Source organism: Miniopterus natalensis, chromosome 20 (genome assembly GCF_054644295.1).
Source record: "Miniopterus natalensis isolate mMinNat1 chromosome 20, mMinNat1.hap1, whole genome shotgun sequence".
NCBI classification, from domain to species: domain Eukaryota; kingdom Metazoa; phylum Chordata; class Mammalia; order Chiroptera; family Miniopteridae; genus Miniopterus; species Miniopterus natalensis.
The window spans coordinates 8,690,915-8,715,183 of NC_142100.1; the positions used below are offsets into that span (position 1 = coordinate 8,690,915).

At 44.2% G+C, this 24,269-nt stretch overlaps 1 protein-coding gene across 3 annotated transcripts in view; it reads left to right on the forward strand.

The window, feature by feature from the left end:
- Positions 1-24,269, forward strand: part of ARHGAP32 (Rho GTPase activating protein 32) — a 215,422-nt gene that overhangs the window by 148,754 nt on the left and 42,399 nt on the right. For all 3 annotated transcript variants that reach the window (XM_087828834.1, XM_016204467.2, XM_016204465.2), the window contains one exon: positions 15,368-15,449. In XM_087828834.1, the coding sequence (XP_087684960.1) occupies positions 15,368-15,449 (82 nt within the window). The remainder of the gene's footprint in view (positions 1-15,367; positions 15,450-24,269) is intronic.

Here is a 24,269-nt window from a genome sequence, read left to right on the forward strand (position 1 = left end):
TGGTGGACTAGGGACTCAGGTGTGCTCAGTGTCATCACCTGAGAGCACCGAGCCTGACTTCTACATTTCCTCTCCTGTTATTAACCTTCTCTACCTCAGTTTTCTGTCCTGTAGAAAGATTAAGCAACTGTGCACTGCAAAGCATTTGGGTTTGCTGGTGGAAACATTGCTGTTACCAGATGTTTGGTTTTTTGTGATGACGAAGACCTAGTATCTGGGAAAAACTACCCTTCAGGCTATTTGTGACAGTCTTTACCTGTGTTATGTGTTTCAAAATTGTGAGCATATGCCGATCTCTCCTCAGATACTCTGTTGAGAGAGGGAGATAATCGTAATTTACTCCACGTACAGTAGGTCAGTAGGTTCTGCGACTTTAAGTAAAATGATGTATAACAAAGCTAGTTTTACCACAGACTGATTGACGTAAGCAGAGTTACATTCCTGTGCCACCTCATCAACTTTATAAGGAAATGAAATGACATTGAATGAAAAGATGTCATTCCAGGACCTGCTGTATGTGATAATTGAAGATCAGATCCCTTTACTATCCCGATTTTTAAGTTTGAATAACTGGAATAATGGCTTAGTCCATTGGTTTTCGTAATAAAATAAAACAACCCAGTGGAATTTTTAATCAAACAGTATGCATCGAACCTCAGTGTGAGAAAATGTAACCGTGGAGCTGCCCTGGTTGGTTTAGTCGGGCACCCAAGGCCTCCTGCCCCAGGAACATGCCTGGCTGACCTTTCTCAGACCTCCTGCAACATCCGGGAGGGGCCTCCGTGGAGTGTGTACAGGTGACGCTGCTGGGAGACCACTAGTTTAGGTTACCAGTACACCTTATTTTATGTGGTGGATATATTACATCAGAGGCTAGTTTATAATTTGAACTTTTAAAAGTCGGAGAAACTTGTTCTTTATATAAGCACATTTTTTATGTGACTCTTTTTAGAAGAGTAATATTTTTATTTTATAATTTCTCTAAGTTATGTCTGAATTCCTGGTGTTTCATATATTCTGACGTAGATGGGGGATACAGATTCAGAATGTGAATAAAATCATGTATATTTCTGTGAGAGTCTTTCCTGTTACTGAGTACTGCTGTTTCTAAGGTTCATCTGTTTCTTTGCTTGACTGTGACGTATAAGTTTGCTAGGGCTGCCATGCCACATACCATAGACGGGTGGCTTAAATCACAGAGCTTACTTCTCAGCGCTCTGGAGGCTGGAAGTCTAAGGTCAAGATATTGCCATGGTCGGTTTCTTCTGCACCCTCTCTGCTTGGCTTGCAGGTAGCCGCCCTTTTGCCTTCCTCACATGCTTTTTCTCTGTGTACACATACTCTCAGAGTCTCTGTCCGTGTCCTAATTTCTTCTTAGAAGGACAGCAGTCAGATTAGAATGGGCACACCTACATGACCTCATTTAACTTTACTTGTCTCTTTAAGGGCCCTGTCTCCAACTACATTTTGAGATACTGGGGTTAGGGCTTCAAAATATGAATAGGTTTCAACCAGCCCTGGATGGCTAGGTGGTTGGGGTCACCTTTAGGGCCAGTTTGAAAGCTGTCAGGGACTCGCTCTCTCACAGACTTGATAAGCAGCAGGGCCCTACCTGAGCCAGGCTGGCGGAGGTCAAAGGCGGGCAGAGCTTGGGGCATTGACCACGACTGCAGATGGGAACGTCTGCTTTGTGGGCGCTCTGCCCCCCTGCTGTCCTCAGGCACTGAGGAAGCCAGGCAGCATCTGAGAAGGTGCCCACCTTGAGCTCACAGGCTGGTGTCAGACCTTCATTTCATTCATGGCAGAAGGCCTTCTGGGCACTGGGCATTTTACTCGGAGACAGGACAGAGGGACAAGCAGGTCCTAGTGCTCTCTTCAGGGCGTTTCGGATGAGTGGGAGGCTCAGAGCCCAGAAAGCTCCTTGTAAGGTCTGAGAGGGCTTCCTGGAGGAGGTGACTTTTGAATGTAGAATCTTGTGTATCTCTTCTGAGGATGGGATGTCCACATGACCCAGGCGGACTGGCTAGACATGGAGTAGCCGTTGGACTGGTTAGCTGGCTTGACCGGTTCTGGTCACGCAGATGGACTGTGTACACTGGGCTTTGTGAGTAGACCAGGAAGGAAGCACAGAGGCAGGAAGCTGTCTTTCCTAATAGAGCCGAAGGAGACAGGGCGTGGATTGGCCTTGAGGTAGTGTGGCCAGTGGTCTTCCTGGGGATCAAGACCAGTTAGAACAGACCACTCTCCGGAGAGAGTGTGAGGGAGCAGGGATGTGGCCGCTGCTCCCCAGGTGGAGGCCGACTCAGGAGTGCTCCAGGGTGACGCAGTGTGACGCTGACCGCAGGCCCCACGCATCCCCATGAGCAGGCCTGCTCGACTTGACATGTTTTGACATTTTACATGGACTGTGCTTTCTCTTTTATCTCAGTCATGTCTCCTTCCTGGCCTGCCATCAGGGCGTGACCGGCACAGGCTTCACTGGGAACTGACGCTGCGCAGTTGCTGGGTTGTGACGGTTTTATTTTATTATTTTAAAAAATAAATAATAGACCTTAGATTTTAGTACAAGTTGACAGAGTAATTGAGTAGATAGGACAGAGCTTCATGTACTGCGCCCTCCCCCCCCACAGACACGCGCAGCCCCTCCTGTTGTTAGCATCCTCCTCTGTAACTCAGTGAACAGAGCTGGCCGAGCGCTCAGGCTCATCCGCCTGGCTGGCGGTTCTCCTGCAGCACAGCCGGGGCGTTTCGGGAGGAGGGGTCAGGGCCTCCTGGGCCGGAGTCACAGGATAGAGAGAGCGTCAGTGCCACATCCTAGTCCATGGGGATCGAGACAGCGTGGGGCTTCCTTTTCGTTGTGAGTAGTGAACCAATATTCGTGCATTGCTAGTAGCTGGAGGCCTTCGGGTTCGCTCTCTGCGACGTACAGTTGTGTGGGTTTTAACAAATGCGTAGGGACGTGTATCCACCATCACAGCTTCGTACAGCGTAGTCCCCTGCCCTGAAAATGCCTCGTGCTCCACTCGTGTTTCCCTCTCTCCTCCCGGCCCTGGAAACCGCTGGTCGTTACTGTCTGCACAGCTTTGCCTTTTGTAAAGCATCGTAGGGTTGTAATTCTACAGGACGTAGCCTTTTCCAACTTAGCAAAAGGCATTTAGGATTCCTTTGTGTCTTTTTATGATTTGATAGTCTCTTTTTTAATCACCGTGCAATATTCACTGTTACGGATGTGCCAGAGTTTATTTTCCCATTCATTTATTCAAGGACAGCTTCGTTTCTTCCAGTTTGGGGCAATTATGAGTAACGCTGCTTCGAGTGTAAACACCCATGTGCAGGGCTTTGTGTGGATGTGAGTTCTCAGCTCCGTTGGGTCAACGCCAAGGATCGCAGTCGCCGGATCATGTGGGCAGCCTTTGCTGAGCTTTGTAAGAAACCAAACTGCCTTTCCACGTGGTCGGCCGCTTCCCACTTCCCTCAGCGATGCTGCTCCGTCTGCTCCGTGTGTCACCGGCATTTGATAGTTCTCAGCTGTTTGGGATTTTAGCTGTTCTAATAACTGTGTAGTGGTCTTGCATTGTTGTCCCAATTTGCAGATAAAGTCGGTGCAAGGAAAAGCATTTACTAATAGACTAAGGTGCTGTACTTCAGCCTTCATTCTCCTGTGGCCTGTAATTCTTTCTAGTCTCCCTTCGCCAGGCTCTCAACTTTGGAGTCACCAGGGGAACTTGTTAAAACACAAAATCCCAGGACCTAATTGCCCAAATTCTGTGTCAGTGGTTGTGGGATGGGATGAGACTGTGTTTTTATACGTGTGATTCTGGCCCAGGTGTTCCTCGGACCACTCTCCTGGACACGGGGCCGACTCAGTGCTCTGGGTAAACTGAGTCAGCTGCTGCTCGATAAAGATCAGCATTTGCCAGGCTCTAGTCTGCGTATTGTTTTGGCCTAAACCATAATGTAGCTGTGGGAACAGAAGGATTAGTTCATCCACGTGTTTAAATTATACCATGACTTTGTTTCTTTTCTTAAACTCTGGGAGTAGGAAGTGTTAAATTGTACTAACTATAGTAATTTGAAATTCTGAAATCTGTTCTTTATTTTTTGTCTCCTAAAGAGTATTGGATCTTTTGTTTTCTGAGGTATTTCATCACATAATGTACTTTAGCCAAAAAATACTCTTGGCTTTTTAGTTTTTAAAAAAATACTAAATGGCATCAGCTTTTGTGCCTGTCTGTAGACTTGTGTTGGGAATGGGAGGTGCGTGTGTGGGAAGGTTTTCTTCTTAGGTTAAAGGTATCGCCCAGGTAGAAAATGCTGATATCTTTGAGGATTGTCTGTTTGTTTGGTTCAGTGGTTCTCAGAGTTTTATCTGGGAGCCACAGCATCAGAAGGAGCTGAGAAACATGTTACAGCCAGATGTTACTAATCAGAATCTTGGGGGCTGCGGATAGGAATCTGAATTTTGTCAAGTTCCTCAGATTAAGAGCAAACTGTGAGAACCGCTGATCTAAACTACCCTTGTGTATCCTGAAACAAGAAATTAAACACAGCTTAGCAAATGTTCCCTTCTTCCCCTGAAAATCTTCCTTAAACCTACATTTGGGGTGTTGACTTAGTGAATAAAATACCATTTGGAGATGGACAGAGTTTCATACGGCTCTCGATCTCTTGGTTCTCCACAAGGTGATCAAGGACCAGCTACTTTATTTCTCAGTTACCACAGATTGTTATGCACCAGTATCAGAGAAGCAAATTTTGGCCAATAAAAATTTCTTACCTGAGGAGTTTAATGTGGTTCCAAATAACTTATTTTCAGAATAGTATCCTTTGCAAAATGGAAAATATTTGCAGACCTTGTCCACTGTAGCAGTTTAATGGAAGAAGGCAATGTACCTGGTTATTTATTAAAGACCATCCTCTTTACGTACGGAATCCAAAGCTGCATTTTTCGTTACTCAGAATTAAATAGAGCAGAATATTTCCTCTCTGGCTCATTAATGGGGATTCTTGTACTTTAAGTTTTCATCTGTAATGTTATTTAATTTCGAGGCAACAGGAAGTATGTGATACTACAGATAGAAGTAATTTGTAACACTCTCTGGGTGCTTCCCAGGTGTGTGTCCTAAGTGTGCCAGCCTTGGATTCTCACAGCTCTGAGAGAGGTACCATTGCCGTCTCTGTCTTACTGATGAGGAACCTGAAGCAGACGGGGGTAAACAACTAGCCCGCTGTTACTCTGCTGCTTAGCGTCAGAGCTCAGAAACCTAGGATTCTGGGCAGTGAACAGGTCATAGAAGTGGTTTAATGAACCAGGTGTGGCTTCTACTTGTCCACTTGCGTGAGTCATGGATTTCTATATTGGAGAAGATAATAGTGGGTCATCTGGGCCTAAACTTTCATTTTAATATTATAGAATTCTAGAGACAGAGGAATTTAGATAAAGTGTTCTGATTCACAAAGACAGTAGGTAATGGTATAGCCAGGAACAGAACACTAGGTGGGTGAATTCCAATTTTGTATCTCTCTCCTCCCACCTTGGATCACAAAAATATGTCAGTTTCTTAAGTTACTTTCTTCTATATTTCTCGTTGCTGTTTTTCTTTTCTTACTAGTGCTATTAGCAGCTGCTGTAGATATAACTTTGTTCCTTGATAGCTTTTTGTTAGTTTATATCATCAGAATATGCCCTACCAAATGATGCCTAACATTCGGTTTCATGGAAACTATTGAGTGGCTCAGAGTAATAGTTCTTAACCTAATCATTTTTTATTACCCTTTGTTATGCTGAATATTTTCTGAATTCCTTTAAGATTCTGAAGTGAAATTTACAAATGATACAAATTTACAAACAATATAACTACTCTACAAACAGTTTCAAAAAGTCAGGATAATTTTTCATATATAACAGAGAAAAAAAGAAAATTAATTTATGTACTTAAAATATAAATACATGGGACAACTGAGTGAAATTCTTGTTGCTTTAAATGTAATCCACAGATTAGCAGCATTACTGTCAGTCAGAAAGTATTATAAAACTCATTTATAATAGCATTAAAATATGAAATGCTTCAGGATATATCTGAAGAAAGAAAGGAAAGATCTATATACTGAAAACTATAAAACATTTCTGAGAGAAGTCAAAGAAGATCCAAATAAATGGAGAGATATACCTGTGTATGGGTATATTGCTAAGATGTCATTTCTCTCTTAGTTGATCCCAGTCGGAATCCCAGCAAGCTTCTTTTGTAGAAATTGATAAGCAGATTAAACGATTCACATGGAGTACAAAGGACCTAGAGTAGAAAAACCAGAACAGATCTGAAGAAGAGCAAGGTTGGAGAGCTAACACTAACGGAAGGCTTACTACAAAGCTGCAGTGTCAGGAGAGCGCGGTTTTAGTGGAAGGATAGGAGAGGGAACAGAATGGAGCCCAGACATAAACCCGCACGTGGACAACGGCTTCTTAACAAAAGTTCAGTCAATTCAGTGAAGAAAACGGTCTGTTTTATAACTGTACGGGAATAATTGGATATCCATATGTCTTCAGAAAGGCTTTGATTTATTTCTTGTGCCCCATTTGCAAAAATTAACTCAAAATGGATCATATAACCAATTATGAAGCTTAAACTGTAAAGCATCGAGAAGAAAGCATAGCAGAGAACTTCTGTGACTTTGGATCAGGCAAAAATTTCTTAGATGCAACATCAAAAGAACAGTCCATAAAATGATAAATTGAACTTCACTAAAATGTAAAACTTCTGTTCTTTAAAGACTTTACTAATAAGAGAATAAGAAGACAAGCCAGAGACTGGGAAAATGTATTTGCATCGATTGTATCTGATAGAGGATTTGTATCCATAACATATAAAGAACTCTCAAAACTCAGTAAGGAAACAGAACTCACCTTAAAAATAGGCAAAAATTGGAATAGGCACTTTGGCAAAAAGACCTATGGCAAAGAAACACATAAAGAGATGTCCAACACCAGCAGTCATTAGAGGAATGCAAATTAAAATGACAGAGAGGCATCGCCACCTACGTATTTGGTGAAGACGTGGAGGAACGGAAGGTGCAGCAACCAACGTGGAAAACAGTTTGTCCGTTTCGTAGGCTAAACATACACCTCGTACGCGATCCAGCCATTCCACTCCGAGGTGTTTCTCCAAGGAAAAGAAAGCCTACATCCGTACAAAAAGTTACACGTGAATGTTCATATCAGCCTTAGGCACGGGAGCCCCAGCCTGATCTTACCAACAGGAGACAGTGAATAAATAAATCGCGGTGTCTGTACAGCAAATATTACTCAGGACTAAAAAGGACTGATTATTGATGCACACAGCAACGGGAATGATCGTAGGAGTAATTGCGCTGAATGAAAGAAGACAGCAAAAGAGCACATTCTGCTTGACTCCATTCATATAAAACTGTAGGAAATGCAAAGAAATATATCGGGGATAGAAAACGGGTAAGTGGGTGCCTGGCGAGCAGGGTTAAGGGGCCGGAGGTAGAGGGAGAGATTACAGAGAGAGGCAGAGACATTTTGGGGATCGAGGGATATAGTCATAGTCTTGATCATGGTTCCGGTGTCATGGGCATCAGAGCTTGTCAAAGTGGGCATGTTAAGCATGCACAGCTTACTGCCTGTCACCCGCACCGCAGCGGGAGGGGGAGGACGGCCTGCAGGGCCTCCGGGGCTGAATTTGTCCTGTGTCTGATCCAGTTACAGCGCATCCCCCCTGTGCTTCCGGTGCTCACACCCTCCTCTTTACTCTTCACGCCCTTTTCGTGCCGTAGGCTGTCAGTGTTTCTTTCCCGGTCGGTGTTTGCAGCTTCCTCAGGTGGTCTCTGCTTCTCGCCTCCCTCCCTGAAAGGTGGACACAGCCACTAGAATTTTCTTACTGACCTTGTCCCTCCTCTCAGAATTTATCACTTTCATTTCGTTCAGAAGAAACTTCACTCCTTGTCATGCTACATAAGACCATCCTTGATCTCTGGCCCCCTGTTACTTTTCCGGCCTTCCTTTCGCCGCTGTTTTATAAATTCGGTGCTCCCGACAAACAGCTCTCGCTTCCTCCCGGGCAGGTTGCTCTTTGCACCTGCTCTGCCCTCTCCTTGCTCCCGCCGAGCCGGGACCAGGGCAGAGGGGTTAACATTTTAAAGCCTGTGTAGTTTTGTCTTATTTCATATTTCGTGGAGCTAACTGGGAACAGAAATTCAGCGTTGTTTGTTTGTTAGTTGCTGTACCATAAGCGGTCATGCGCAGCACTCATTCTTAGTATTGCTCCATCGGCCCCCCGAGTTTCTGCCGTCACCCGCTTGCTGCCCCCTCGCCTCCTGGCCCGGCTTGGACTCTGGGACCACCACGGTTGCAGTCACCTGCCCCCGATAGATCCTTCAGCCCCGTTTTCTTCTCTGGCATCAAGTGGTCTCTGTTTGGCTTAATGCAAAAATGGGTATTTCATGACTCCTCTCACTTAAACGCTCATCAGAAGCTGACTTGTCTTTTCCTGGCACGCCCTCCTCTTGACAGACGTGACACAGCGCCCCCGGAGCTCCTCCCGTCTGTCTCCTTGTCGTCTTTCACGCGGCGCCCTCCTTCCCGGGCCTGGGAGTGTCGGTGGGACGGCCTTCCCGAGCTGCCCTCCGGTCCCAGGCTCTTACTCCCTCTCTTGGCTCAGGGCACCATCTCTGTGCCAGCTCCCGGATTCACACGCTCACCCCGACCTTGTTTCTGACTCTCACACCTGTGCGTCCTGTTGCAGACGTGGAACTTAGGGAGCTGGCATTTAAGGGTCAGTGCAAGTGTAAGTCAGGCCAGGACACCAGAAGCACTGTGGTATTTTGGGGGAGTCAGAGGAGGAGAGGGGGAGGTATAAACAGGACTCTCTTCAGAAAACCCAGCGCGACAACGATTAGGCCACGAGCAAATGGAACCAGAAACTGGGCAGTGAGGCACCGAGGGGTTTGCTGCTGCGTCCTGCTCAGAGCGGCTGCTGCTTTATCGCATCTTCTTTCTTTTTAAGAAAAAATATTTTCTGGTTGTGACGACTCAAAGGAGATGATTAAAAATTCCGACTCCTTTCCAAACCCTTGGGAGACAGACCGATCGACTCCTCAGCCCGTGTCCGATCAGGGCGGTCTGAGTCAGGGCCGCGACCCTACAGCGGAGCAGGCTCTCTGAGAAGGTCCGGGAGTGGGGGACACAGCCGGCACTTCCAGGCCAGAGGCTGAGTTTGTCTCGGCGTCTCCTCCAGCGGTGGAGAGGCGCGAGTAGGAAAGTATGTTGGCTCAGTTTTGGTTTGCGGGATTGGTTTCGCAGGAGGTTAATATTGCAAGGAAGTTAAAGGTGCCGATTTTGTCAAAATTTCCAGGGACTGATCACAGGGTTCCTATTGCGTATCAAAAGCAAAGAGGCAGCGAGGGACATAGGTACAGGAAGGCAGGGGGTTCGATGTCTCTGAACTCGAACTTCACTCACTGTGGGTCATGAACACTGAGACCTGGGGGGATAGGAAGTTGTAGTCAGAAAATGAAGAACTTGGAAACTCTGAGGCCACATGGTTTCAACTGATGACAACTCTGCGGTGCGTCCCTAGGAGTAAGAGCAGTACTTGACTAACCTTAATTAAAAAAATATTTGTTGTGCTAACAGCCCTAAAGTTTCACTAGCCATGAATTAAATAGGAATTTCTTTAAACATTAGTGGTAAGCACATTGCTATGTTGAAATTCCTTTTTAGATTTTGATCTGTGGCCTCGGAGAGCCCACAGTTAAGCTTCGGCTTCATCCTAAGGCCGCAGTGCTTTACGTTCCCACTGCTGCTGCAGCTCCAGGCTTACTCTATTGCAGTGGCTTCGTATCTGACATTTCCTTTAAAAGCTGTACCAGAATATTTTTCAGCACATTTGGTTTTGTGGCCCAACCCATGTTCTTTCTACTGTGAGCGTATCCTAGCCTCAAGGTAGAAGACGACCAGAGGTCAGGATGCAGTCAGTCTCCCTAGATCTCCCCTTGTTCTAGAGCCGTCCTCTGGTCAAGCTGCTGTGAACCTGTTTCCAGGAGCTGTGAGAGGTGGGGCAGGCTCAGAACCTAGAAATTCTAGAAATAGATTAGTGGTGAGCTGGAGCCAGTTGCATTAATTTTTAGGTGTTTTGTAGGACAGTTATTAAACACAGCCATTATTAAACATTAAAGCATATACACTTACAATTAAATAAATTATTATTAAAAATAAAGGTAGTAAATACTTAAAACACTTTAAATATTTGACTGGCATCTGTGCTCTGGAGGTTACTTCTGCCTAGTATACTGTGTGGTGAAAACTCTGCAGCAGGCTGCTCTGCATCTCTTTTCAACCCCGAATTGAATTGTGTTAGTTGGTAGCTTGAGACCGGGGATGATGGGAGTATTTACACTGTAAACACCGCAGACTCCATCAGTAAGGCCTTTGCCCCTCAGGAGCTGGCTGTTAAACATTTACCAGCTTTCCATTGGCTTCTCCTCACTTTATCTCAGAGCCGAGGCGGGAAATTACCAAATGGAAAGTCCTCTCCCCTTGTAGCCCTTCCTACCCTGTTCCAGCTTTATCCTTATATTCTTTTCCTTCCGTTACTATATTTTTATTACCTACTCACCCCTCCACCCCGACGGCCCTAGGTGCTGGTCTTTCTCCCTCCCTTGTTCTTTTGCCTGGAGTGGAATCTCATTTCGACCCCTGCCTAGGCCCGGTTCCCCCCTCTCCCGGGCATGTAAGGTAGAGCTTCAGACACAGCCCCCCTCAGCTCATGTTTGCCGCTTGCTCTGGATTTCGGTGCTCCTTTTACCCGTTTCTGTCTGATATCGCAGTTGGATGGTTTTCTAGGATTTTTAAATCTTGTCTCTTTTTTTAATGTTTCTTGGCTTATCTCTGGATTTTGTTTTGTGGTTTCCATGAGGTGTGTGTAAAGGTCTCAGATGAAACAGCCCCTCCCGATAGCGCCTTACCTCAGGCACCTGCACAGGTTTTGTCTTTGCCACAGGTCATCCCCTTTTATGTGGCGTGTTTATGACTGAAGTGCAGCAGCTATAGTTACTCTAAAATGCTTTGTTCCCTTGAACCTTCATGTTATCATAAAGTATTTAATACTCCCTTCTGAAATACTGTTGCAGTTTCCTTCTCTTTGTTTCCTTGTCGTCTTACTCAGAGTTTTGTGTACTTTTGTCTTTTTGTTTCAGATGCGACAGCTCCTTTCAGCATTTCGTGTAACGCAGGTTTTGTGTTGATACATTCCCAAGGTCCCTCAAGTTTTTTTTGTTTTGTTTTGTTTTTTTGTGGTCTGGGAAAGTCTTTATTTCTTCATACAGAATGGACAACTTTTCTAGATATATTATTCTCAGCTGTTGGTTTCTCTCTCTCAATATTTTGAAAGCAGAGTGTCCCCCCCAAAATGTATACACACTTTAACAGCTGATAGCTGAATTTTGAAAACTGCCTTTATAATTACTAAAAGTGTGTGTATACATTTTTGGGCGGACACCCTATATATCATTCCACTTTCCCCTGGCCTGTAGTGTTTCTGCTGAGAAATCTGATGGGGTTTCCTTTGCAGGTTACGGTCTTTTTTCCTCTGGCTGCCTTGATAGTCCTTGTTCTTATCATTAATTTGACAGTTTTAATAATGTGTCTTGGAGAAGGTCTTTTTGTGTTGAGATAATCACTGTGCTGGCTTCTTTTGCTTTAATGTCCAGTCCCTTCCTAGGTTCAGGAGGTTCTCCTCAGTAATCTCTTGACTAGGCTGCCTGTCTGTCCCCGTCTTCCTCCCCTGTCCCGGGGCACCCCTCGCTCTCACCCGGCTCTTCCTAACGGAGCCAGGTAGTTCTTGTAGAGCTCTTTCACTGAAAAAACCTGCCTCCTTCCTCCTCTTTACTCCAATCAGCTCTCGGTCTTTATTTTCGAGCTTGCTCGTTGCCCTTTCCGTCCAGTCTTCTCTGTTTCCAGTCCTTCCTCCTGCGTTCTTCATGGCATTTACTGAGTTCTTCGGTTCCAGAGGCCTCGTGTTTGTTTTTTGAGAGTTTCAATCTCTCTGGTAAAGTCCTCTTTCTGTTCATGACTTTCTGAGTTTCCCTGGACCTCCTTGAGCCCCTTCATCACCGCAAACTTGAATTCTCTGTCGTTTAATCACAGCATTTGAGTTTGGTTTCTGGAGACTTGTCCTTTCCTGGGTTACCATGTCACGTCGACGGTTCCTGGCCCTTGAGGGACTGCTCCTCTGCCTGCGCACTTGAGGCAGTGCCCTCGTCTGTGATTCAGATACCATTTTGATCTTTTCAATTCAGTGGGTTGATAAACCGGCATCTTTTTGTTTGTTTTCCAGTGGATGATGCTATAGCTCAAGTTTCTGTTTTCTCTTACCTGTGCTAATTTCACCTTTGGGGTCAAAGTGGAGGGGCCATTGCTGTGGTCATGGAAATAGACTCATGGGGTGACCAGGGGGGTGGGTGTTTTAGTTGTGTTCGGGTTGTCTTCATCTGGGGGCACCACCATGGTGGGGAGACATGTCAGGTGGAGGGGGAACTGAATTTATGAGCCTCCTGTGCTGCTCCCCAGCTCCTTATGGCTGCTGGCATCTCTGTATTGGAGCCTGGGGGACGCAGACGCATGTCCTTTGCTCCTACTGGGTTCCTTCGCACGTCGGGGCTGGGGTGGGTAATGGAGCCAGATCCTGGGCACTGACTAACTTGTAAATTTAAGGGGAGATAGAAAGCAGTCTTCTCACTCCACCGTGATGCTGATGATCACTCCCTGTGATATTTAATTTTTGTTACTATTACTTTTTTTGATGTTGATTTTTTAATAAAAAAATATAGTCTATTTGCCTTTCACATATTTATAGAATCAGTTTTTAAAATAAAAAAACCTCCTTAATGGTTAGGCCTCTTTTTGGCTTCAAGAAACAGAAAAGTAAACCTAAAAGGTGACTGATTGCTACTGTTGAGTTAGCAGCTTTAATGATGCCAGGCAGAAGCCCCAGCAATGGCCTTGGCCTTTCTTTCAAGGTCAAATGATGGCTCCTACAGATCCAAACTTGATTTGCATTCACAGCAGAAAGGAGGGGACAGAATAGTTGCAGTAGAGCTGTGTTTCCACATGCCATGGCCGCCCCTGGATGGAAGGAGCCTGGGGAAGCTGAGCTAATATCAGTAATACTGTGCTTTATAATAAAGGCCGACAAGCGAGGGGGGACTGGAGTCGGGCGTTAGATAGCTTCTTCCCCCGTATATTTAAACATAACACACTGAGACAAATTTAGAAGGTGGAAAATGTAACTAATGTATATTATCTAGTTCCCTAAAGAAGTTCATTAAGCTGTGTTCCGTCTTTGTGGAGAAGTGATAGAAAACCAGTTTTTATTTATTGAAAGATATTGAGTTTAGAAGCTAGGCTAGGTGTTTTCACACAGTTATTGAGGGTACCTGACATTATCCCCATTTTTACAAGTTTAAGAAACTGAGACACCATAGGAAATGTGCCCCAGATCACGGCGCCTTAGTGAATGGGCGAGCTGCTTTGGGAACCTGGTCCTTCTGCATAGCAAACTGCAGAAATGCTTATAAACGGAAGTGAATTAGACTTTTGTGGAAGTCCTGGTACTCGATCGCGAGGGAACGTACGCGCACGCACAGGGTGGTAAGGACCGCTCAGTATGTGCCATGTTCGTTTATGGACGCCGCTGGAGCCCTCCAGGTCGTCTCGTCTCCGACACTGCGATAGTAATGGGCGACACTTAACGGGTGCTTACTGTGTATTTTGCTTACACTGATCCATTTAATTCTTGTAACAACCCTTACGAGCTCAGTACTGTTGTGATTAGATGAATAAACTGAGCGGAGCGGCTACAGCACAAGCTCCATCTCGCCCGGGGCAGACCTCGACTTGCGCCCGGGCGCTCCCGCTCGAGGCCCTACTTACTGTTGACCTTTACACCACGTCCCCTCTCGGCGCAGCTGATTTGTAAGCGAGAATGGGGAGGATTTCTCACCTTGCCTCTTACCTGGTTCTAACAGATCTTTGAAGAATTTCTACATGTTTCATTAAGCAGGAAGTTCAATAAAATACGATAGAGAATTTTACCAATAGAACAAGCACTTAACCCCAAATTCAGATCTTTCAGACAAAACTGGTACTTGTTCGTACCCCTTTTTAGCTCATGAAAGCTGGTTTCGACTTTGTAATTTTAAGAACGACTATAGAGTATCGACCCAGGACTTGAAATGGTAGAGCAGCAAGTGTGTACGTGGGAATAACCCCTACGGATGGGGCTTCTGCGGCCCAGCAGCGTGGTGGATCACGCCCTTGGAAGGCCGCCGCGATCCTCCCGCGTCTGTCAGCAGCGGTGTCAAAGCGATGAAATTGCCGTGGTTTAGCCTTGACACCTGCTGCACGCAGCTCGGCTGTACTCCTATCGAAGGAAACATCTGCAAATATTGGTAAAGATTTCCTTTTCACTTCTGTTTCCAGGCTGTGTATCTCTGTGGTCACCCTGCTGGCTGCACAGTATCTCTGGGTGAATCGGCGCTCAGTATTTTCCCAGGACTTGACCTTCTTGGGATTTGACCTTAGGGTTTGACCTGTGCCATGAGTAGTCTGTCAGGTCAGAGCGGTGTGCTTATCGAAGCCAGATTCTGTCCCCACTGCTGGGATTGGCTCTTTCTCTCTCGCTTTCCCACTTATCCACCTACCACTAGCTCTTTAACAACAGTAAGAACCAGGGTTTTCAATGAGCAGTTAACTGATTTTTTTTTAATTTAATAAAGATATTTATTAAAAACCTGTGGCAAGCATCATTTGTAATGGTGAAGTATTGAAAGTTAACTGATTTATTTTAGATTTGTCTTTTTTTTTTTTTCATGAAACTTGTGGAAGAATGAATATAAAATTTACAAAAAATGTCTGTGTGGCTTAGTGTAGGTTTTTGAAAAATCATAGAGAAGATAATAAATATAAAAATTCATAGTAGAGATAGCAACACAACTAGGTTGAAATTTCAGCAGAGTAAAGTATTGAGAGGTAAAAGTTATGACTCCTGCATGCACAGGGTTGGTATCAGGCTAAATATTTTAATGGGTGTAAAACCGTGTGGGAAATTAAAAGCTAAACCATAAAAAGCAGACTTAGATATTTGCACGGTTAAAATACATGACTCCGTGTACGCATAGCAACAGATTGTTTCATTATTTGTTTGTGTAATTGGCATCGTCTGTGATGAGAGTCTTGGAACAATAGAATCACTTGGGAGGGACTGTGAAGGACGTTACTGGAATTGAACTGGAGTTGTTCACACACTGTCTGTTCTCTGGTTTAGAATCCTCTCTCTGCTGCTTTTCTCAGGTGGGACTCTTCCCTGGACACTGTGTTGAGCTAATTAACCAGAAAGTTCCCCAGTCGGTGACCAACTCAGTGCCAAAACCAGGTGAGTACACGCTTTCATCGGTGGGGTGATGTGTCAGCTGCTTAACGATACAGACTTTCTCCTAGTCAAGCACGTAGCTTGTCTTGTTTTTCTTTGTGTTTATGGACATAATATGCATCCTTCATTTTACGTGGCTTTCACTTTAAGAGATTTTTATTTCTCTGTTGATCATTTCACAAAGGTTTACATGCATTCAAGATTTTAGACGATTTTAAAGAACTGTTTGCGCCATTAAGCTTTGTCATGATTTGTTTTTACAATTATATAATAGGAATATAGCTTATTAGTGAATAAAATGATAAAATATTTTTAAAGAACTGACATGGAGATAGTATGATTAGCTGAAACTTAATAGATGAAGGGACTATATAGTTTATCAATGCTTGTGAATTTAAAACTATTTTAAACAGCATTTGTCACATAGTCTATTTATAGCACTATATCAAATATGTGGAGTATTTTACAAGTAATTAAAGCAATGTTAAATTTTTGTTTTTTGGGGATGATTTAATCTTGCCAAATCCTACAGAGTATCTAGTCTGGAACTTTTTAATGTGATATAAATATTTCAAAGGAAAGAAAAAGACTACAAGATTTTGGGGGGAAGAAGTAATAGATTTGTTTTCCTCCTTGTATTACATTCTCTCCTCTCTTCCCAGCCCGACCCCAGCACTCTCCCCTAGTGAAAGAAAAAGCACATTTCTGGGCCTCAGAATTTATTTGTACTGTTCTCCTTAATGCATTTTCTAGGTTTAGATTCTATGTATAAAAATTAGAGGGAGGTTATTCTTTACTTATTTAGTATTTTCCTACCTCTGCCCCCAAAGCACACATCAGTCCACCTTTGCTTATAGTATTTAGGTAAAGGCAATGGTAATAACCCCTTTCAAAGCTTATTTCTTCAGAGAACCTTAAGGAGTCAGTGTTCCAATTTTTCTTATAGGAATTTTAAAATTTTAAATTGACTACGTTTATTGTTTAGTAAACTTCAGAACAGCGTTCTCTGCAGCTCTTAGTCTTAATCCTCTGTTAAATCCCCTCTAGTTGGATAAACTTATTAAAAAGACCTCCTCAGTGGGTACTTGGTCAGTCAGTGTTCATTAGTGGTTCTGATGGCTGTAGGTTTCTTTCCTTCTTAAATATGGCATCAGTGACTTAAATAATGTAATACCCATTAACAGACATTGCCCAGCCCCACCTCGCAGTCCTGGCAGCTACTAACCTACCTTCTGTCTCTTTAGCTTTCCCTATTCTAGACATTTTATATAAACGGAACCATATAATATGTGGTCTTTATATTTGGCTTCTGTTACTTATTAAAGTGTTTTTAGGAGTCATTTGTGCATCAGTGCTTCATCCTTCTTTATGGCCAAATAATATTCCATTATATGGATAAGCCATATTTTATTTATCCATTCGTTTTGGGTTGTTTCCATTTTTGGCTTTTATGAATAATGCTGCCATGAACATCTGTGTACAAATTTTTAAGTAGATATGTTTTCATCTCCTAGTATGTATCTAGGAGTATAATTGCTCAGTCACACGGTAACTCTGTTTAAGCTTTGAGTAACTGCCAGGGTGCTTTACAAAGAAGCTTCACCATTTCACAATACAGTGTCTGAGAGTTACAGTTGCCCCATATCCTGGTTATTATTTTTATTATTGCCATCTTAGAGGGTATCAAGTGGTGTATCTTTGTGGTTTTGATTTGCACTTTCCTGATGGCTAATAATGTCAAGCATTTTTTTATATGCTTATTACCCATTTACATATCTTTGGAGAAATGTCTGCTATAGAAACTTAACTTCTATTAGTGATTAAGCCTCATCTTTGATAATTTTGCTCCAGAGATGTACTGCAAATTGAGTTTTTAAAAATTAGCCTAGCCTGGCCGGTGTAGCTCAGCAGTTGAGCATTGACCTATGATCCAGGAGATCGAGGTTCGATTCTGGGTCAGGGCACATGCCCAGGTTGCGGGCTTGACCCCGGGGTGTGTGTGTGTGTGTGTGTGTGTGTGTGTGTGTGTGTGTGTGCGCGCGTGCGCGCGCAGGAGGCAGCCAATCAATGACTCCCTCATCATTGGTGTTTCTCTCTCTTTCCCTCTTCCTTCCTCTCTCTGAAATCAATGAAGACATGTTAAAAAAAAAAAAATTAACTTAATATTGGTATTAAACTGTATCAATCAAGTACTTCCTCATGTTTTGAATGAGAAAGTGACATTTCAAATTGTGATAACTTCCAGAAGCTTTTAAAACTTGAGAAAGGTAACCAGATACTGGTATTTCTGGGAAATGTGCTTTACTATTAGTAGACTTGTTAATTCTAAATTAATAATGACATAGAATGAAGCACCCCTTCAAAAGCTAATATTTTACCTTCTGTGAGCAGTGTTGCAGGGTTGTTATAGGGAAATGTGCATTCTTAATACATTTTGGGAAGGGCGATGTGAATTCTGTCAGCCTCAAGCTTGTTTCACACTTTAAAACTGTCTTTGCCTACAGTTAACTTGAGTGTTCTGTTTATTTTTAACACTGCCATCTGTCACTGCTGGATGCCAAACCTGAAAGATGTAGCTATAGTTTGAGACTGAAATGTAAAGCTCCCGATATTATTACCAACAAAGGCAATAGGAAAAAATTTCCCTTTGGAGCTCTTCTGAATGTTCTCAATATGTCCAGTTATTTGTGGGTGTAAAAATAAAATTAATGAGTCACCACGCCCTGCTTGGAGTTTACTGAGCCGTTGGGTCTACTTATTGGTTTCTTTCTTGACGTTCTTAATGTTCTCAGCACTTACCTCTTTGGTTATTTCTTTTGTGCAATACTCTGTCCCCCTCTTTTCTTCACGCGTCAGTTACACATCCTCTCTTCCCAGTTGGGACACTTTCTGGTGACCTGTCTCAAAGTTCACTGAGCCTTCCCTCTGCGTAGGCATCTCTCAAGCCCATCTAATAAGTTCTTAAATCCTCATAGCGTATCTTTCATTTCCAGGATCAACATTGGGTCTTTTTTATAGTTTCCAAGGTGGAGTTCTTCATCTTCTAATATTATTTACTTTTTTCTCTAGAAAGGAGAAAAGAGGACTTGGGGGGTGGGGGGGAGAGAGGGAAGACAGTGGGGAGAAAAGGTAAAGACAGAAGAAAAGGCATAAACTTCTGAAAGTGAAGGACCTGGGAATTTAGACAGCTGGCCCTCTGGGGAGAGTTAGACAATTTGGACAGAAATGAAAATATCGCTTTGAAGCATTTGAGAATTAACAAGGCAGGAAACCATTACTGAGTAAGGTTAAGCAGAAGGCACGCCAGTGGAGTGACGCCAGTAGATGGAGACATTACTCCCCTAGTGTTGCGTCTGGGGATCCAGTAGAGAAAGTCGCCATAGGAGGGGAACAGAGCCCCGCAGGACAGAGTTGCTGATAAATGCCCCAAGCTTGAGTTGGAATTTTTGTGGAAATTGACAACTGATTCTAAAATTTAGATGGAAATGCACAGCCAAAAATACTCCCAACCATTTTGAAGAACAAAAAAGTGGGACACCTACTATCATAAATATCAAGATTTATTGTTAAAACTTCAATAATTAAATATTGGTATGATAAGATGTTCAACATTATCAGTCTTTAGGGAAATGCAAGTTAAAACCTTATTGACCCAATGCACACCCACCAGAATGGTTGAATTTTAAGAGTAACAATACCAAAAGTTGGTAAGGATATAAATCTGTGGGAACCCTCATACACTGCCAGTTTCTTTATACACTCTTAGGTACATATAGGACGTTCATAGCAACCTCATTCCTAATTGTCAAAAAACTAGAGAAACTCAGAGGGGTGTCCATAGTGGCATGGGTAAATAAAGGCACGTTCATGCAGTGGATTTCTCTATGCCGGTGGAAATGAAAGGGGTTACGGCTTCATGCAACAGCAGGGATGAGTCTCCCAAAAATAAACATGGGTGAAGAAGCCGGGTGTCCATGCACACACTCTCTGAGAAACTCCCTAAAACGGAGAGCTCAAAGCCGCGGAGTCTGGGCCTGTCCTGTGCTGGTAGAAGCCGGGTTAGCAGTTCCCTTCTGAGAGGAGAGAGCAGGCCGATGGCGGGATGGCTAGGAGAGAGGATTTCTGACTGGCCTGAGATGTTCTTTCTTTTGAACCAGAAGGATAATGTCGGCGAGCACCTTTTCTTGCATTAATTGGCCATTTGTGTATCTTCTTTGGAGAAATGCCCATCGAGTCCTCTGTCATTTTTGGATTTGTCACTTTGCATTTTGAAAATATACCCCCCATCTGGATGCATATTCTTTGCAGCGTCGCTTTAATACACACATGTTGGAAATCTCAGTTTCAAAATAGATCGGATGCTTCCGTGCTGTGACGTAGTCTGCAGCTGTCAAAAAGAGGTAGAGGCGTATGTGCTGATCCCGGGGACTTTTTGTCCGTGGTGCACTGTTAAATGAGAAAGCAAGTCACAGAACAGGACGGACTCACAGAAGAGGGTCTGGAACGATGACCGCCTTCCTGGAGAGAAGAATATGGAGGCAGCAAGGACATTTCATTTTTTCTCTGTTTGCTTCAGTATTAAGTCCTTTAAAATGAACATGTGTTACTTTATGAAAAAAACAAAACACGCAGATTGTCGTCTCCCCTTCACTCCATTCTGTCCAAATAGGAAGTTTCCAAGAGTCCTTTTTAATGCGCCCAGTAAGTTAGACATTTTTTGACAACAGATTTAATGTAGACGTTTCATTTAATTTATATACCTGTGTCAAAAGCAGCACAGTCGAAAGGACAAGAGCACAAGCTCCAACCTTGAGTTTTAATCCCTGTGCCACGTTTTACCATCTGTGTGCATGTCATTTGGCTTCTCTGATTTCTACTTTCCTTATCTGAAAAGTGAGGCAAGGTTCTTTTGAACGTTAGCGATAAGACCCCTGGAGACTTGATAAATGTGAGCTGTTATTATTTATTGCTTTATGTGCATTTACTTTTAAGTCATTGAAAGTCAAAGTGTCAGAAGCTAGATCTGTTTAGCTTGTGCAGATGCTTTGTTAATATATTAATTGTTGATATAACCTCTGTAGCAGTATCCCCAGGTGTACCACAGGAGCCAGTGAATTACAGTAGTTTTCATGGACTGGTGGTGGGGGAAGGAGCCTCTTTGGCTGGTCGCTCTGAGTTTGCATCATGCATTTTTGCTTTCTTTTTGATGACAGCTAAATTTTTTGGTTAGCAGAAAGGTAGCCGAGGCTTTCACCTTGTTTCCTTCTTTCAGGTAACTGGCCCTTGCTTTTTTGCGTAATTTGCAATTTTGCTTAATTATACCTTTTAACCTCTGTTTTCTTTTGTTTGCTCCTGATTGTTTCTCTTTTCTTTCCTTGTGTTCCCAGCACTTTGCTCTTCTGTAATCGTGTTTCTTTACTTGTCGCTTTAGCTTCAAGTGACTGGACATTCTCTGTCAGGTAAAACAGGTCCAGGTCTCCCCTTACCCTGTGTGGGATGTTGTATGGAATATCCTTCCCACCGAACATATCCTTACTTGTGTTCCGGAGGCTACTACTTTAAGGATTAGGCATGAAAGTCAGTACCCTCAGAGGCACTGATGTAGGATTAGGAGGAGCACCAAGTGAATGCCCGGGGAAGCTTCCCCTCCTAATAGGCTGCCAGGCATAGGCCAAAGTAATATTTCCTCACTTTGCATCAGGGAAACACAGAAAAATTTTGATACCATATGTTTGCAAAGTGCTTTAGAGTTCATGATACGTGTATTTACATTGTTTAAATTGGAATTTGAGTCTCAGTATATTTCTATCTCCCCATTACACTCCTTTTTTAACAAATGGAGCCGCTGAGACTTAGAAAGGTTAAACGGCTTGCCTGAGGTTTTACTAGGCAAGTGACACTAGGACTTACTAAAGTCTGGCATCTAATAATAGCCACAGCCAACTTACGTGGTCCTACTGTGTACCAGGCACTATACCAAGTGCGTGAAAAGATTAACTCCTTTGTGGTTAATCAGCCTAAAAGCCCAGAGTTCTTCCCACTATAAAACATTGACTAGAGATAAAGTATATTGTTTTTTCTCTCAAAACAAATATTTAATACCTTTTGCTTTTATTGCGATAGGAGTGAAGATGTATTTGGATTCCCACAGGCCTCTGGGACAGAGCAGAAACTGGGGGGAGATGGGTTAAACAGCGGTGAAGAGAAGGGCTTGTGGGAGCCGCTTGCTTGCTGATCTGTTTCAGCCCTCGCCTTCCTGATGCCTCCTAATTCAAAAAGCATCTTCCAACCTTCCCCCGTCATATATAAAACACAACTCCAGACTCTTTATGTGGCCTTTCCGCCACCCCCCTCTTCCGTTCTCCTGTTCCCCTCCTCCCCGTGTGCTGTGTGCTCTGCTGGCTCTGACTCCTCTTCTCTGAGCACATCCCGTGCCTTCCCGGCTCCCCTCCGCTCCGACTGCCCCTGCAGGCTGCGTGCCCTCTCCCCACACTGGCCAGTTGAAATCCTTGTATTTCTGGACTCGGGCCACGATCTGCTTTATCCGTGAAAGCTTCCCTGACCCATCTCTCCCTAAGCCCACCTCCCGTTTAACCGCCCACCCCGACCCCCTGCCCCATCAAATCTAATAATAGCTATTTCGAGTGCTCACTAAACGGCAGTGTCCTCACAAGTGACAAGTGTGTCTCTTTAGTCTTTACCTTCCCCACAGATTGTCTGTACCGTGGATGCCCAAGGAATGCCTGTTGCACTGCTCTAGCTTAATAATAACTACTAAAGCCGGTTTTCAGAACACAACTTTGCTTCTGTCCCTGACTTGGGAAAATAAGGGACCGCATTTCAGTCTACAGTAGCCGTTGCTTGTATCACTCATTTGGAAATAGTATATAGCAGTGAATTTGATCTCAGTTTGAATTTCACACTTCTCCTCGGTCTTCTTTCCTCGCCTGGGTTGTTCTATTTTAGGGTAATTTGCATCCTTTACACATAATGTTTGCTCCAAAACAGCGGATTGATAAGCATGAAGTTCCTGCTCTAGTTATTAAGAATATTTCTGACACTCCCACATGCCCTGTGCCATTGCTACGAGTAGGTCTCTAATCAGCACCCTCCTTGCCCTGAGCCAGGCAGCTTTCCATTTGGGGTCCTTTTCGGTATTCGTTCATTCGTTGACTAGAAGTATACTGAGTGCGCAGCGAACGTAAGACAGAAAAATTATCATTTTGGTTTGTGTTCAGGTAGGATGACAGGGAGAGAAAGGAAACAAGTGAAATACATAGTGTGATAGGCGATGCTACAGAAAAAACAACCCTAGAGGGGCTTTGGGGGAAAGGAGGTGCTGTGTGAGGTTCCCGCGGGGTCGTGGTGAAGAGCTGGTGAGTGGTCAGGGAAGGGCTTATTAGAGGTGGTTTCTGAGCGAAGACCTGAGGAGATGAGGGGCGATGTGCACATAACGGGGAGAGCTTCCCAGAGAGGGCACTGCGAGCTGAGGACCCTGAGCTGGACATACGTGCGGCTGACGGATCAGCAGGAAGGCCCGTTTCACCCAGCAGGGCGTAAAGGCCAGGTGAGGTCTGGAGGTGGGGGAGGATCCTGTAGCCTTTTGTGGCCTGGGCGCCACGGTTCCATTTGGGCTCCCATTTAAAATGAGATGGGAGACAGTAGAAGGTTTGGAGCAGTTGCTTGACCTGACCTTCCTTCAAGGAGCACTTTGGCTGCTGTGTTAAGGATGGGACAGGGCACGGGAAGAAGAAGAGCTTGGAGGTGGCTGTTGGGACCAGACTGGGGAGAGGATAGTGGCCCAGACCAGGAGAGTGGCTGTCACCCGCAGCATTGGCAGACCTGCGGTGAAGGGTTTGAATAATTCAGGTAGTTTTTATGATAGCATGGTTGGAATGTCTTCTCGTTGCCTTCCCCGTGAATTCTCCCATCACCCGCATCCGCACAGGCACATACAGTCCCCCGCAGGCTCGCCACCACGCGTCTTGTCAAATATGAGAAAAGAATAGCAGTGGCCTCCCCTACCTGTAAGCGGTCACTGGAAGGTAGAGCACATGCTTTCTACTTTGAAATAATTATAGTCTCAGAAGAAGTTGCAGAAGCAGCACACAGGTTCCATATACTCAGAAAACTCAACTCCCCCCGGCCGCAACCGTGACATCTCACGTGGCTGTACAGGACGTTAGCAAAACCGGAAAGTCCACATTGTTACAATACTGGTGAGCCAGTGACGGGCCCACTCCTTCCGTTTCACCGGCTTCCGCTTCTCCAGCTTCTGCCTCGTTTCTTACCAGGCATTTCTGTCTGGCACAGAGTGCAACCGTTTGGTTTTTAGGTGCGGGTTACGTTATTAAGTGCCTCTCCCGCACTCAGGCAGGCAGACCTCCGTCGGTCGGCCGCTTCCTGTCTGTGTCTGTGTGTCAGGTAATACGGGGGGATTCTGAGTTGTATGAGTGTCCCCCAAATGGCCTTTCTACCCCCTGGATTTCCCCTCCCCCTCTCTTCTTTCTGTCTTTTCTCCCCCTCTCCTTCCCTTTTCTCTTTCCTGGCCCCTTCCTTGCTGTCTCTAGTATTCACTGGGAAAGGACTGGGAGGAAGGGTGCTTTTAATTTAAATTTTAACCAAAGAAGGGTGGCTCTGTGTCCTCTGCTATGAATAAACTTTATCTGTAACTCCCTCCACAGCCTTTTCATTGGTAAAAATTAACATGCTTTGTTCCTGCCACATTATTAGAATTCTCTCTGGTCTTTAATATTTTAAAATTGCATCAATTCATTGTTTTGTATGGAGCTATATTCAGAGAGGAAGGAAAGATAAATTTGA